The 15,855-nt window shown below is 52.4% G+C and overlaps 1 protein-coding gene across 2 annotated transcripts; it reads left to right on the plus strand.

The window, feature by feature from the left end:
• The first annotated feature begins 7,571 nt into the window (after positions 1–7,571).
• Positions 7,572–15,730, plus strand: SLC35C1 (solute carrier family 35 member C1). Of its 2 annotated transcripts, none has more exons than XM_045808753.2 (3): positions 7,572–7,645; positions 9,280–9,806; positions 13,459–15,730. In XM_045808753.2, the coding sequence occupies exons 1-3, from the start codon at positions 7,614–7,616 to the stop codon at positions 14,016–14,018; spliced, it is 1,119 nt and encodes a 372-aa protein (XP_045664709.2). In that variant the 5' UTR covers positions 7,572–7,613; the 3' UTR covers positions 14,019–15,730. The 2 variants fall into 2 exon arrangements, with proteins under 2 accessions (XP_045664709.2, XP_045664710.1); XM_045808754.2 differs by lacking the exon at positions 7,572–7,645 and adding an exon at positions 7,883–7,961.
• Positions 15,731–15,855: the final 125 nt, after the last annotated feature.

The following is a 15,855-nucleotide window of genomic DNA, read 5'->3' on the forward strand; positions in this document are numbered from 1 at the left end:
CCTATCAGTCTATTTTCCTATTGATTTAAATATTTGAAACTTAGCAATTATTTTGCACATAAAATTAACATCTTTCAATTATCATTGGTCATTGTACTATTTCACCCTAGAATCATACATGTGTATGATATCATACATATATGTGTATTCACCTACTGATTGAAATCGTTTCAATATATAAAGCACAACAGAAGATTTTTCAGTTTGAGTTACTTCTAAAATGCTTACCTATGTTTGAAAATGTTCAGATATTAATAATAAATTCAAATGACCCGCCTTGCTTGTATTCCTGATGTAATTACACTGGTTACCTATGATATCTGTCTCCTAATGACAGGAACATCAATCGTGCACAGTCTCCCAAGATCTCAGGAACGACACTGAAATAGGCTTTCGACTAATTGACCTTCCAAAGGCTGAAGCCCAGATCCAAGAGGAGGGCTTGGCTGAGTTGGAAGGCTGAAACCAAACTTCAGGGCATGCTGACTTACCATGGTTCTCATCAGCCCTGGGACGTCTCTTACAGGAAGTCAGCAGGGCCGTTGACTCCCCTAGCACGCCAGAAACCGCTCTACAGCCCGGCAACAGAGCTTTATTGAATGCCACCATGTGCTGAGCTCTGTGCTAGGCACCAGAGAAACAGTGGCAAACGAGAGAGTCTGGTCAGAGAGAAGTAACCTGTTACACTGCCGTGTGCAGGATAGACATGGGTGCACCCTGGCCCCAATATATGCCATCAGCATACCAGCACAAGCCTTCCCATAAATCCTATGAAGTGAAGAGTGAGTCCAAAAGAGGGGAAGGGGGAGAGAAAGGGCTCCCACACAAAGACCATTGAGAAGATGTTTGTTAAATAAATTAATTTCAAATTCCAAGGTAGCCACGCCAGCCCACTTCACCACTGCTATGTACCCCCAGCTGGGTTTAGAGCAAAGACCCAGAGAAAGAAGCCAACTTTGACTACATCCGCCTGCTGGCAGCCCTTCTGCAAACACGCCAGTATTTACACATTCTGGTCTACACTTCCTGCTGCCCTGCCCTTTTCCTTTCTCCACCCTGCTCTTGGAACCCCAGCCCTTGGGGGAAAATGGGGTTATGGAAACTATATTTATTCCCTGGAGCTGGCTGGTCTCTACCCTGACCCCTCCTCTTGGACAGAAGGAAATGCCCACAGTAACACCTAGGGTTCTCGGACTGCAAGCAGCAGATGTGGACTTCAGCCGGTTTATGTAAAAGAGGCGCTGGAAGAGTTCAGGGTTGCTCGCAGAACCGAGGAAAAAGCAGCATGGCGTTGGGAAGGAACAGCAAGCCGGGCAGCTCTGGGGCAGGAAACGGAAGCCGTAGGCAAATTTAGTTCTCGTGGTGGCAGCTGCTGTTTCTGTTCCAGGTTCCATTTCAAATGAAGACAAAATTATCAATGGGTTCATTGGCCTGGCCTATGTCGTGTACCCACACCCCTGTGGCCGGAGGAAAGCAAGCCTATGAACTGATGGCCCCCCCAAAGACTGCAAAAGCGGGGAGGAGGGCGCACTCCGAAAGTGAGACTGGAATGTTCTTGCTCAAAAAGAGAATCAGTATCTCCTTTGTATACTCTCTTTGCCTCTCATCGACAGAGGGAAGCAGCAGGAGTGCCTATCAGGGAGATCTAATCTAACTGGAGGGTCCCCTGTGGAAGTCAGGTCTGCACTGAGTTCTGAAGGACAAGAAGTTAGCCAGGTTTAGGGGTGAGTGTGGGGGAGTCCTGAACAATGCGGAACCACAGGAAACAAGGAAGGAAGAGGTCTGTGCAACCTTCCCGATACCCTGTCCCCCGTCCAATCCTGGCCCCTCACAGTGCACACTGATCATTTGCCAGATCCTTCCCTCTTCTGACAACACCTCCTACATGTCTGTTCCAGAGCCACCCTCATACCACCTCCGCTGGGTTGAGGGGTGGAGCTTGCGATGAATGCAGGGCTTAAGCCAGAGGCTGGGTCTACTCAACTGACCACAATGATTAGTCAAGGGTGATTATATGACCTGAGCCAGACCACTTAAAGTAAACCTCAAGGCTTCTGAGAAACAGTGAATTATTTTTTCCCACCAAACTGAAACACTTGAATGTCGGGGGAAATGGGAAATCTCTGTACCTTCTGCTCAATTTTGCTGTGAACCGAAAACTGCTCTTAAAGATAGTCTGTTTAGGGCACTCAGGTGGCTCAGTGGGTTAAGCGTCTCCCTCCGGCTCAGGTCATGATCCCGGGGTCCTGGGATCAAGTCCTGCAGTGGGCTCCCTGCTCAGCGGGGAGTCTGCTTCTCCCTCTCCCTCTGCCTCTCCCCCCAGCTCCTGCTCTCTCTCTCTCTCTTTCTAATAAATAAAATCTTTTGTAAAAATAGTCTATTTGAAAACAAACAGACAAATAACAACAACAAAACTCTGAATGCTATAAGGTTGAGACTGCTTGAAGCCCTTTTGCCATCCCATGGAGCCTGAGCACAAAGCCAATACTTCGAGAAGGGCCCAGACCAGGATCTGTGTGATGACATTTTTTGAGCTGCTGGGTCAAGCTACAACTAAAGCCAGGAATCTCCCTGCACTTTCCAGTGACCTGAGCCAGTAAATTCCATTTGGCTTCCACAAGCTCTCCCCTGCCACTCCATACACCATCTGGGATGAGAATCAGAGCCTTTTACCTTTGAGACCAGGGTCACTCCCTCGGCCCCGGGACCCAGGAGACCAACTGGAAAACCTGGGCTCAGAATGAGCTGAGTTCACGCAACAAGACGAACTTTAGTTCAGCAGTCAAACTCTCCTGGGTACAAATCTGGTTCTCGCCTTCTCCCTGGGTGGCCTTGGGCTAGTGACTCAACATCCCTGGGTCTCAATTTCCTCATCTGTAAAATAGGGGTGCTAATGAGACTGCCCCCACAGCATCACTGCAAGGACTGACATGTTGCATATAGCACATTGGGCCTGAATCCGCCCTCCAACGTGTGTTAGCTGTTAGGAAAACTCAGCCGAGAGGGATTGACAGCGGTACTCGATTCCCACAGATAAACTGCTAAACTGGGCGAGATGGCCAGCCTGCTTGTAGATGACCCGGATGCATATTACAGGGGCTGTAGGGAGTAGCACTTCTGGCTACTCTAGATCTCACAGAAACAAAAAGGCCTGCACAGTCCAAAGCCAGGTGCTTTCCAGAAGGCAGACCCGGAAAAAAAGGTGATGTCTCTGGTAAACGTTTTTTGTTAAAGAGCAGCTAGCTCTTTGCTAATCCTCGGCAGTTTTCCCACTCTTTTCCCATGTGGGGACCTCCTTTTTGCTAACAAGCCCTCATCCCTGGCCATGTACCCCATGCTTTGGGATTTGCCTAGCCTGACATTGGCTCTTCTGCGCCTCATCCTTCTCTGGCAAATGAGCCCTGCCTTCAGAATCCTCCACCCACCGCCAGCTCTGCAGCTTGGCTTCACTCCCTGATTATTGTATCCCCTGCACTGCTGGCTCGGACCCAGTGCCAGCCAATCCCAAGCCTTCCCAGAACCTTACACATGAGTTCCAGCAACAATGAATTGCCCATTAGAGTACTACCGCAATTGGGGCTATGGTTGCCTGCCAAAGACAGAATACTGTGCAGCAATGGCTCGCTCTGATAGGGGTTTATTCATCTCCTACAATGAATAGGCAGCCAAGGGCTGGGATGACAGCTCATCTCCATGCTTCTGCCCTGCCATCCTTAGCTTTCCTCCTCAGATCTTTTGTCTCACGGTTACAAGATAGCTGCTGCCCGTCCAGACCTCAGGTGTGCATTAAAGACCAAGCCTATGGGGCACCTGGGTGGCTCAGTCAGTTAAGCATCTGCCTTTGGCTCAGGTCATGATCTCAGGGTTCTGGGATCAAGCCCCGATGTGGGGCTCTCTGCTCAGCAGGGAGTCAGCTTCTCCCTATCACTCTCCCCCGTGCTTTCCCTCTCTCTTTCTCGCTCTCAAATAAATAAATAAAATCTTAAAAAAAAAAAAAAACACAGAACATACAAGAAAAAGAAGCAACAAAGACTATACTTATATCCAAAAAGTAAAGCTTTCCCAGAAATCCTCACTGGCTACAAGTATGTCGCATGGTCACATCCAGCTACGAGGGAGTAAGAATACTTAGGGGGAAATGCTGACATACAAATAAAATATGGGTAATGTCAGTAAGGAAAAAGGATAGATTAATATAAGGTAAAATAGGGGTCAGCAAACTACAAGCAATGAACCACATCTGGCCCATGGCCTATCTTTATAAATAAAGTTTTATCAAAACACAGCTGCACCCATTTGTTCACAACACAACAACAGCAGTGTTGAGTAGTTGCTACAGAGACTGTATGGCTCAAGGAGTCTAAAACATTTACTTTCTGGTCATTTATGGAAAAAGTTTGCCAACTCCCAGGGTAGACTATTAGTAGTGTCTACCACAAGTAACAGCAAAGGAAAGACATAATATTTTTTTCTGGAAAGAATATATTATTTTTGAAAGAACATCCCACTCTTCATAAGAAAAATCAGATATGGAGAGAGTCCAGATGTCCATCGACAGAGGAATGGATAACGAAGATGTGGTATGTATATATAATGGAATATTACTCAGCCATCAAAAAGAATGAAATTTAGCCATTTGCAACAACGTGAAGGAAGCTAAAGGGTATTGTGCCAAGCAAAATAAGTCAGTCAGAGAAAGCAATTATGATTTCACTCAAATGTGGAATTTAAGAAACAAAACAGATGAACACAGGGGAAGGGAAGGAAAAATAAAATAAGATAAAAACAGGAAAGGAGGCAAACCGCAAAAGACTCTTAACTACAGGGAACAAACAGAGTTGCTGGGGGAGGGGAGGTGGGGGGATGGGGAAATTGGGTGATGGGCATTAAGGAGGGCACTTGATACAATGAGCACTGGGTGTTTTATGCGACTGATGACTCACTCAAGTCTAACCCTGAAACCCATAATACACTATATGTTAACTAAATTGAATTTAAATAAATATTTTTTAAGAAAAGAAAAATCAGAACACTTTTGGCTCTGCTTACATTTATTTTACAGCTGAGTATTAATTTTTAATTTTGAATTACATATAAATGAGGAGCCTCATAAACTTCAGGGCTTAGGGACAATAAAGGTTTAAATTGGCCTTGATTTTCAAGCACTTCTTCTGGGGGTCTGACTTCCATCCATTCCATAAATAGGTACTGAGCACCTACTATGGCAGGTGTGTGTCAGGTCCTGGATAAGGACAGGATGGATGAATAGATGGACGGACGGATAGATAGGTAGGTAGATAATAAACTGAGAGAGAGCAAGAGAGAGAGCCAGAGATCATGATAATTATGCCACGCCTTCTCAATTTTGCCTAAAGCATATGTATGTAAGAAGAAGGGAATATAGACCCCAGTGGGTACGTGGCTAAAGGCAAAGCTGCTGTAACAGAGATTCCTTTATAACTGCATAGGTACATAAAGGACAGAAGTTGATCTCCCTCTCGTTTAGCACTTTCAAGGTAGGCCGTCCACGTTGGCAAGTGTCTCTGCGCCACACAATCAGGGACCCTGGCTCTTTCCATCATACTGCTCGCAGAACAGCTAAGACATTCACCCTGCATGTAGCATGTATTACTTGCTTTTACCATCCGTGAGGTCATATTGTTCACCTCCCCACAAGGGAGGCTGGGAAATGTAGTCTCTGGCTGGGCAACCACGTGACCAGCTACCATCCAATTATTTTGGAAGAATGGGAGAAAGAATTTTGGTAGGCAACTGGTAGTGTCCACCACACAAAGTAGGCTCAGGAGTCCTTGTTGAACTCAAGGGTGAGATAGTTGACATCTGTGTGTTCCCAGAAACTCTCAGGCCTTGCTGGGACAGATCCATTGTCCCCTACACCTGGGAGGTTGGTTCCAGTCACTCTGTCTGGTAGAGATTGCCTTCTGACATCATTAGTGGCTCCCAGCCAAGGCAAGAATAGAACTACACCCATAAGGGGCCCTCCGTCCTGGATTATTACAGCATTCCACCTGCCACGTTGATGACCTTCTGTTCTGCCTCGCACCAAGTTCACACACTGGGTAATTACCCTTGACGAGACCTAAAACCTCACGCTTGATGAATGGTTTAGACAATTAAGAATCCTTAAGAAAAATTCGAAAGCAAATCAAAAGTACAAAGTGCACACCTCCCGAGGCCTTAGACCCCCAAGAAACACACCCCTCCCCCCTTTCCCTCATGAGGAACAAAAAGGATTGGAATCTGGGAAACTTGCCTTACTGGCCTATTACAACCTTAATGCAGGGGACTGAAGCTAATGGTGGAATTGCAGGTAAAATATAAGGGGAGAGATTGGAGATAGGGATACATTTTGGTCCCCTGGCCTGTGGAGAGCCAAGGCTATGCCCCACATACTCAGCATGGACTGCCCCTGGTCTCTCTCAATGAAGAGCGTCTGACCTATATACAGTATGTATCTCTTCCCTAGGGGCTCAAAGTGGCAGCACAATCATCAGACAAATTAACTCTGTTAATGTGCCAAGGAGAAGGGCACTTCCAGGAAACCAGGGCCTCTTGCAGACAAGTTTGCCCTGTTTGTCGTTAAATTATTTGTCATAGCGAAACATCAGGCCTAAGAGAGAAGAGCAAAGAGGCATGGATTGTTCTTAACACACTGAAACCCACAGCCTTCAAAGTTTGGTCCTGGAATGAGACTCTCCAAGTAGGATTCTGATGAGCAGTCCCTTTCAGTCCTTCGTCCCCCAAAAGGTAATTTGATCCCAAAAGTGACAAGGTAACCAGATGGCAATCTCCACCAGGAGGCCAGCCCATAACTAGGAAGCCGGAAGTTCTGTCTCTGGAGGAAGGGGGAGTAGTCCGGGTCCAAGAGAGCAAGGGCCAGATGCCTGATGATGGAAGAGAATAGGCCTGGGGCAGAGCTCACTCTGGGGCTTTTGCACCTGCCTTGGGGCTACTGGCCGGTGCTTATTTCCCTGTAACCCCTCTGGTTCCGCATAGCCCACCAAGGGCTGTGTTAAGCTGGGCCCAGGGTTTATGCAGTTAGCATGCGAGACTTTAAATATACCCCACAGGTGTCATCCTCTTATGGAAATTTTCAAATGTACACAAAAGTAAGATATCAACATTTTGCCTATCTTGTTTTACCTATCTATCCACCTCTTTTTTTTTTCTCTCTTTGGTAAGTATTCTGAGTATTTTAAAGCAAATCTAAGACATCTTACCTGTAAATTAAATGGTACTGATTAAATGGTGTTTGAAATACTACAAGCAGATGGTAGTCCCTACTTTCAACCACACCAGCCAGAGTCATGAGCAAGGAAGTTGGGGCCCCCTGGTATAGTCCTGCCGGCCCCCTCCTTTTTACAGCAACGAGAACTCCGAAGTGAGCTCCCCACGTTGGTCCCAGGGCAAGAAGCAGGGAGAAGTCGGCCCTCCAGGCTGCCTGGTGACTGTCGCCCAGGGCTGGTGCCGGACTTCCCAGGCTCGGTTCCTGGAAGAGGGCACAGACCCCTCCGCTCACTTGCGGCCGGAAGCGGTTCCCGCGCGCGCTTCTGGAAGCTCAGGCGGGGCGCGGGGCAGGCGGCTGGCCAGGGATGAAGCCGGGTCCCGGGACGTGCAAGCGGCGGTAATTGGAGTGGGGTATCCCGGGCGGGCCGGGCAGGGGGATTGGGCCTCGGGTGGCCTTGGAAACAGGGGGAGGCTTGCTCCCACAACTGGCGGGATAACCCGGCGCCAAGATCAGGCTGGGGCCCGGGTCGTCCCGCCGCAGCCTCCGGGCCCCACGTGGGGAGCAGGAGTGCGAGGTTGGCTTGGCGCCCACACCCGGGGCTGGGAGCAGGAAGTCGTCCCCAGCGGGCGCGGCCTTAGGCGCGGTGCTGCAGGTGCGGCGCTGCAGGTGCAGCGTTCGGCAGTGCGGGCGGGCGGCCAGTGCATTAGAGGAGGTGAGCGCGGGGTTGCCATCGAGGCCCGGGAACGCCAGCCCTGGGGCCAGAGCTAGCGGCTGGGCCCGGCTTGGGGAAGGGGTTTTTTAGAAGGCGGAGGGAGCTGGGGGTGTGTTGCCTTAAGGCTAGCATATGGCTGTTCTCAAATGGGGCTGGCGGGATCAAGCAGATTAATTGAAGTCTCCTCAAGGGAGTGCCACTGGCGGGGGGTGGGGGGGGCTCGGTCTCAGGCTGGGAAGAGCGATGGAGGAAGTGAAAGTGGGGAAAAGGAAAGGAATGCGACAAGGGAGAGTGAGCTGGGGCTGGTAGAGGGTCTCTAGATGCCCAGGGATGAGAGGTGCTGCCGAGGCTCTGGGGGTGCGGTCGTACCCAGGATGGGGGAGGGGGCGGTAGACCTGCAAGTGAGGGGAGCGGTGGAGGGAGAGTTAGCTTCTGGTGAAGACGGAGCTAGGGTGGGGGGAGGGCTTTCAGGAAGGGGGCCGAGGCTCAAGCACCTATAGGAACCTTCCGCGGAGGCCGATCGCCCCCCACCATCCCCGAGCGGGGAGCGCACAGGAGCGGAGAGGCGGTTAGGGGTCCAGACGCCAGCCTGACTCTGAAGGCTGTTTCTATCCGGCTGTGGCTTTAAGGGTGACGCCGGGCGTGCGGGCCCTTTAAGGAGGGGTCGGGGGCGTGTCAGGAAATGAGTCCTGGGCCCGCCTCGCGGGGGAGCGCGGCCTCGGATGTCCGGAGGTTCCCGGGCTGAACCGGAGCTGGGGCTCCGGAGGGCAGAGCGCTGCGGGCTTGGGCCGGCCCGGCCTCCTCCAGCGTCCTTCGGACCCCGCCCTGAAAACCTCTGACCTTCCCTTCACCCCTCTTTGCAAACGCCCCCGCACGCCCTCCCTCCATTCAGCTTCCTGCATGCCTCCCCTTTCTCTCTGCGGACGCCCATGCCTCCCCCTCTCTTCCCCACGCTGTCCTCCGCCCTTCTCCAGCACCTTCGCCCTGCCTTCCTCCCCCTCCCCCTTCTTCCTTCCCTCTCCCTTCCCTTTTTCCTGAGATCTATCCCTACCGGGCACCAACCCCTTCTCCCCTGACAGGTCTTGCGTGTAACCTTAGCCTCTTCCTCACTCCTCCCCGTGTCTTGTCTCATGAGCTCCCTCAGAGTGGGAGCAGGTTGTGGGGCTCCCCCAAAACAGAACCTCTGGGTGGGGAGGCCTCTAGGCCACCCCCCATGTGACAGTTGAGGGCTGCGGCTTGCAGGAGGCAGACAGGAGAGACTGCCCTGTACTCCGGTTCTGGCTGTAGGGTGACCCAGTTCCTCTGCTACCATGAACAGGGCCCCTCTGAAGCGGTCCCGGATCCTGCACATGGCACTGATGGGGGCTTCCGACCCCTCGGGAGAGGCAGAGGCCAGCAAGGAGAAGCCCTTCCTGCTCCGGGCTCTGCAGATCACACTGGTGGTGTCACTCTACTGGGTCACCTCCATCTCCATGGTGTTCCTCAACAAGTACCTGCTGGACAGCCCCTCCCTACAGCTCGACACCCCCATCTTCGTCACCTTCTACCAGTGCCTGGTGACCACGCTGCTGTGCAAGAGCCTCAGCACCCTGGCCGCGCTCTGCCCTGGTGCCATGGACTTTCCCTCCCTGCGCTTGGACCTGCGGGTGGCCCGCAGCGTCCTGCCCCTGTCCGTGGTCTTCATCGGCATGATCACCTTCAACAACCTCTGCCTGAAGTATGTCGGGGTGGCCTTCTACAATGTGGGCCGCTCCCTCACCACCGTCTTCAACGTGCTGCTCTCCTACTTGCTGCTCAAACAGACCACCTCCTTCTATGCCTTGCTCACCTGCGGGGTCATCATCGGTGAGTGGCCAGCCGAGGCCACGGGGCGTGGGGGGGGGGCATGGGGGCCAAAACGCCAAAGAGCAAGCCTGCCAAGCATCTTGGGACTTTACCTGTCCCGGTTCCCTTGCCCAAAGTCCTGTGAGGAAGAGCCTGGGGCCCAGAGAGAATAAGCTTCCTGAGGTCGCCCAGCAAATTAGGGGCCCAGCCAGGGCCCCTCATAACAAAATGAGATTATAATCTACATCTCACAGAGGGGGAAAAAAACCAAGGTAGAGAGACATCTAGTGATTCGTTGACCATCACACAGCTCATAAGTGGCAGGGCTGGGATCTGATCTCCAGCAGTCTGGCTCCCTATGCTTGACCACTGTATTGCTTCTCAAGAATTCAAGTGCCCTGACTCCCCATCCAGCGCTATTTCCAGAAGAGAACACATCTTGTAATAAATATACCATCACCCTCCGACCTTGCAGGCTCGTAGGAATGGCTAAGAGAGTGGAGAGAAATAAGCTTTGAGAGGTCTTAGCTGTCTTTCCACACTTGACCCTGAGAAAGTAAGAATTATCGATGGGGACACTGGGCGGATCATCGACACGTAGTCCCTCCTTTGTTCCCCAGAGGTCCCCTGAGTGGTAGCATCACCGTCACCAACTCCAGACAGACAAGGAAACTGAAGCTCAGAGAGGTTAAGTTACTTGCCCAGGGCCACACAGCTAGGAAGTAGCCAGGCGGGGGTACAAACCCAGACTGGCCAGACTCCCAGGCCTGTGCTTTTAACCCCTCTCCCTGTTCTTGTGCCCTCGAGATCGTAGCTGCACTAGCCAGTACCTTAGCCACTGGCCACATGTGTCTATTTCTGTTTAAATTCATTTGAATTCAGTGACATATTTAAAATTCAGTTCTTCGGTTGCAGGTGTTATAACCTGATTCTGTAGCCACATTTCAAGTGCTCGGTAGCCACATGGGGCCAGGGGCTACGGTACCGGACGGCACACGTGGTAGAACATTTCCATCATCACAGAACGGTTTTTTGCAGCGCTCTGGGTAAGGGACCACCCACTTCCCTCAGAATCCTCCCAGGGCTCTGTCATCCAGGAATGTGGTCTTTCTTCAAACCTGTTTTTCCTCGTGCCTTAAAGTTCATGTTGATTGACCTACATATGCTTCGCTGGTGTCTCAGAGTCCCAGGCGGGCACACGGGTGGCAGGGGACAGGCCCCTCCTCTGCCACCTGTCCTAAAAAATGTCACCCTCATGGAGCAACTGCTGGATCTCAGACTCCTCAGTCAAGCCCCAAGATGGGAGAGGGGAGAAGGCTGAGGTTAGAGCAGAAGGAGCTGCTGAGACCCCAGCAGATTTTCAGCTGCCTCCCCCACCCCCCCATCCCTCCAGAGCTGATGCAGAGTCCCAGGCCTCAATAAGCCAAATGCCCCAGGAATCTTCACTTGAGCCCTGAAGACCAGCAGGAGGTGGGGGGGAGGGGGAGGAGAGGGAAACTGGAGTTGGAGGGGGGATAGAATTTGCATACAGAAAGGTGAAGTCATAGGGAAACTAGGCCAGGTCCTAAAAGTAATCAAAGTAGCTGATGGTGTGATAGCTCCTGAGAAAGGGCATTCGCTGGCTGGACCGATGGGGCTGGGCCGGCCCTAGACAGCTGGTGCTCCCTGCCGGCCCCAAACCCAGCCCCCTCTTGGCTGGGCTTCCCCTTAAGATGGGTCTCCAGTGATTATTCCTGGACCCCTGCTCCTTTTATAGTACCTTTCAGAGCTCCTTCGGGGTGTGAGCCCCTCTAGGATGCGGAACCTCATGGTGGGTTTCCCTTCTGGGCTTGGAAATAACGAGCAGGAGGACGGAGGGTGCTCTGGCCGACCCTCCACACCCCCGGAGCAGGTGTACAGATAAATGTTTGCCAAGGATCTGCCAAGGAAGAGAATACCCCGCGTGAGTGCCTGCATTGTTGCAGGCACCTTGCCTCCTTCAACCCTCAAGGCCAGCTCCGGAACAACCTCCATGCCTGTGGTCACTCAGTCAGTCAGCAAACACTAACTGATGGCCAGGCACATGCCAGAGACCATGCCAAACTTTGGGGATACGAATCTGGCAAAGGTGGATGGGGTGCCTGTTCACCGTGGTGATGCCTGGCAGTGAGTTCTGCTGTGGGGGTGAGACTGCGATTGGGGCGTAGAAGAGAACCTGGTGGGGGTGGAGAGGAGGACAGGGTTGGAAATGGGGTAATCCACGCAGGCATTCTGGAGGAAGTACTAGATGGGTACAAGGAAGAGGTGAGGAGAGAATGTTCTAGACAGAAAAAAGTACCTGTGTGTTTCTTCCTGTTTGGGCCACAGCAGGACTCTCCAGACAGGAGGCTGGCTGCCCAAGTTAAGTGAGTCTGGAAGGTTTCCTGAGGGTAGTAGGCAAGGAAGGGCCTTAAGCCAGGACAGGACTTAAGCAGATCTCTCTGGGCTTGAGGAAGATCATTCTGGTTGCAAGGTGGGAATTAGTTTGGTTGGAGTGAGGGGGTCAAGAAAGTAACCCAGGTCTCTACAGATGAAAGAAATGGGAGCTCAGAAAAGTTTAGCCAGCTTTCCTCAGGCCACCCAGCCTCTCAATGGCAGAACCCAATTAGAGCCCAAATCTCTCTGACACCAAAACTTTTCATACTTCCCCTCCCACCATGTTACCGGGGTACAACATGTGTAAGGTTCAGCCCCTGCCTCCCCAGCAGGTGGGGTCTCACTAAAGAGATGGTATAGTCGTCCCCAAGGACAGGTGTCTAACAGCCTAGGGCAGGCAAGGGGTCTTGCAGGGAAGCCCAGGCAGCAAGAGGCCAAGGGGAGGTCTGGGGGCCGGGGGTATTGAGAAAGACTTATTCACTGGAGAGGCTGGCTTTGACCTTGAAGCATGCGTAGAATCTCCCAGAAAGGAGGAGCGGGGTGTTTCTGGTGCAGGACAGGAACAAGGACACTGCGTCCCAGCATGAGCAGCAGGGAGGTGAGAGAGACGACTTGGGACAATCGGGGGACAGAGACAGGCAAGGGTGCGGGAAGCCCAGTGTGCCAGGCAGAAGAGTGGAGTCTTGATGGTGGGCAGTGGGGAGCCATGGAGGCTCTGTGTGCAGGAGGTGGTGACACAGACAAGAGTGTCTGAAAGAGTGGACTGTCCCCAAAACCTCAGGCCACAAGTGATTCTAGCTCATTATAGGCTCCCATTTTACAGACAAGGAAGCCAAGGCTCTGAGATCTTAAGTCACTTGCCCAAAGTCACCTTAGCCACGAAGCGCTCAGCCCTTTGGAGCTCATTTCCAGCATAACTTTGCAGATGCCTGAGGCCAGCACCGTTGCAGGTTATGGGTTCTCAGAGCACACTGCACTGTTTTATGGCCCTCATTACAATTGTAATTAAAGAAATAATTGGGAAATGAATCGTTTTAATGTCTTCCTCCTCTGCTAGAATGTAAGCTCCTGAGAAAGCGTCCGTGTCCTGGGCCACTTCCCAGCCCTTGTCTGGTGCTTTGCCTGGAACAGAGCGTTTGGACTTATCTATTGCAGAGAGGGCAGGGAGGGATGGGAGGGTGAAGACTGCATTACAGTCTGTGAACTCGGGTGGCAAAATTCTCTGTCCTTCTTCCTCCCCGGCCTCATCCCCCTTGCCCCTCCCCTCTCCCCCCTGCAGGAGGCTTCTGGCTTGGTGTGGACCAGGAGGGGGCAGAGGGTACCCTGTCTTGGACGGGCACCCTCTTCGGCGTGCTCGCCAGCCTCTGTGTCTCGCTCAACGCCATCTACACCAAGAAGGTGCTCCCGGCAGTGGACGGCAGCATCTGGCGCCTGACCTTCTACAATAATGTCAACGCCTGTGTCCTCTTCCTGCCCCTGCTCCTGCTGCTGGGGGAGCTGCAGGCCCTCCGTGACTTTGCCCAGCTGGGCAGCGCCCACTTCTGGGGTATGATGACGCTGGGCGGCCTGTTCGGCTTCGCCATCGGCTACGTGACAGGTCTACAGATCAAGTTCACCAGCCCCCTGACCCACAACGTGTCGGGCACAGCGAAAGCCTGTGCCCAGACGGTGCTGGCGGTGCTCTACTACGAGGAGACCAAGAGCTTCCTCTGGTGGACAAGCAACATGATGGTGCTGGGGGGCTCCTCGGCCTACACCTGGGTCCGGGGCTGGGAGATGAAGAAGATTCAGGAGGAGCCCAGCCCCAAAGAGGAGGAGAAGAGCAGCATGGGCGTGTGAGCTCCTCCAGGGACCCGGGGATGGCCCGGTCAGGGAGAAGGCCTGGGGTAGGGCCGGAATAGCCATGAAGACATCTCTCTGGACCCTGAGAAGGTGATCTGGAGGGGGTATTGTTTACAAACCTGATCACAGTCTGGTGGTTGAAATGGAACCAGTATTGTCCAGTGATGTCAGAAAGTTGCCAAACCTATCTCAACCCCCTGTCCTGTTTCTGGGTTTTGTGCTCCCCTAGGGAGGAGGGACCCCATGGAAACAGCCAGTTAGGTTCTCTGGAAGAGCACTCGCTTTCAGGGAGGCAGCACCCCTTCCTGTCCCCCTTCCAGGGCCTTCTACCTCCACATGACCTTTGGAGTTGGGGACAGGCCACGACCTTTAAGAGACAGCAGTAAGTCTTCACTCATACTCAGGGGAGATGGTGGTGCGACCCCACCAGAGGCCAACTGAAGGGAATTGGGGAACTTCACATCTCTGGGTCCCAGGACAGGCAGCGAAGCTGGGACCCCACAAATCAGCCTTCTTCTAGAGGAAAGTGTGGGTGGGGCTGAAGGAGGAAACAGACAAGTGTTCCCTCTTCTCTGCATCCAGCCCAGCAGGCCCCATGGAAGGGCACAGAGGATCATTTGTCCCCGACCCTGGCCCTGGCCCCCCCAGGGACTGCTGGGAATTGGCCTGGGAATGGGGTACCTCATGGGAAAGCACCCTTTTCCCACCATCTGCACCTTATGTTCCCAGCTTTCGAACACAGGGGAGCCACACAGGGTCATTAACACCCACCCCAATCCCTGACACTAAGAAGTGTCATTCGTCCCTCCTGAGGAGCACCTGGCCCAGGTAAGACCTAGAGGTGGAGCCAGGTAGCCCTCCCAGCTCTGCCTTCTCAGAGCTGCATCCCCAAGGGGGCTGATGGAGCACGGGTCCTGGCTCCGAGCCTCCCACCTCGCGGTGCTGCGCCATCCCCAGATCCTGCTGCCTGCGCAGGTGTCCAGACCTGGCTCTGATGAAGGTGATACATGAACACTTGTGTTTCTTCCCTGAGGTTAGGGCTGAAAGACGCTTCTCCTCCCCCCACCCCTGCCCCGGGGCCTCAGGACAGCCTTCACAACTCTGTTGCACATTCCGTTCCATCTCCTTGGGGTAATTCCCTAATGTTTTTAGGCCCCACAGGGAAAGGTTGGGGAGGGTGGTCTTCTAATTCACGGTGGTTTCTAAGCAAGTGAGTAGGGCCTCATGCCCTGAATGGAGTGTGGATTTCATGAAAAGTGGGAGTAAGACACTATCACGTAAACCCTGACAGTTGGGGTTTTTTTCTTTTCTGCAAAGCAAGTGCCTGACTTAGCTCCAATGGCTGAAGCATCCACGTCAGAGATCATCAGAGATTTGCCAGCCACAGAACGGGACAAAGAGCCAGGCTGCCTCCCCCATCAGAGGCCCCTTTGTTTTCAAGATCTTGGTTGATTTCAGTAACTGATCATTTGGGCCACTTGTTTGTTTGGTTTTTTTCTCTTCCTACACTTTAAATTTCCACTCTTATATTTTGAATTCACCAATAAAGAGTGAGCCCGCAAAACCCTCGACCCCAATAAAAGTAGAACGGCCTGTTTGTGCTCTCTCATACTCTCTCCGTCTCCCCCCCACACATGCCCCCCACATCACTGGGTGGCCCAGGCGTGCCGTGTAGTTTCCAGATCCTGTGAGTAATAAACCTTTATTTTTTCAAAGTTTCTTGATGGTTATTGCTGAAGGGTGTCTTGCAATCATAGCAACCACAGGGGCTGGTCCCAAACAACATTGATTGTTGACAGGCTGAGACCAACACAAAATGATCAGTAGAGTCGGC

Source organism: Ursus americanus, chromosome 24, assembly GCF_024610735.1.
Source record: "Ursus americanus isolate L20-20 chromosome 24, mUrsAme1.1.p, whole genome shotgun sequence".
In the NCBI taxonomy this organism is placed as follows: Eukaryota; Metazoa; Chordata; class Mammalia; order Carnivora; family Ursidae; genus Ursus; species Ursus americanus.

What these genes read in the sequence shown, in the direction of transcription:
- SLC35C1 (XM_045808753.2), top strand. Translation starts at nt 7,614, where the DNA reads ATGAAGCCGGGTCCCGGGACGTGCAAGCGGCG. An exon ending in CCCGGGACGTGCAAGCGGCG is followed by an intron (nt 7,646 to 9,279) that starts GTAATTGGAGTG and finishes TACCATGAACAG; the next exon opens with GGCCCCTCTGAAGCGGTCCC. An exon ending in CACCTGCGGGGTCATCATCG is followed by an intron (nt 9,807 to 13,458) that starts GTGAGTGGCCAG and finishes TCCCCCCTGCAG; the next exon opens with GAGGCTTCTGGCTTGGTGTG.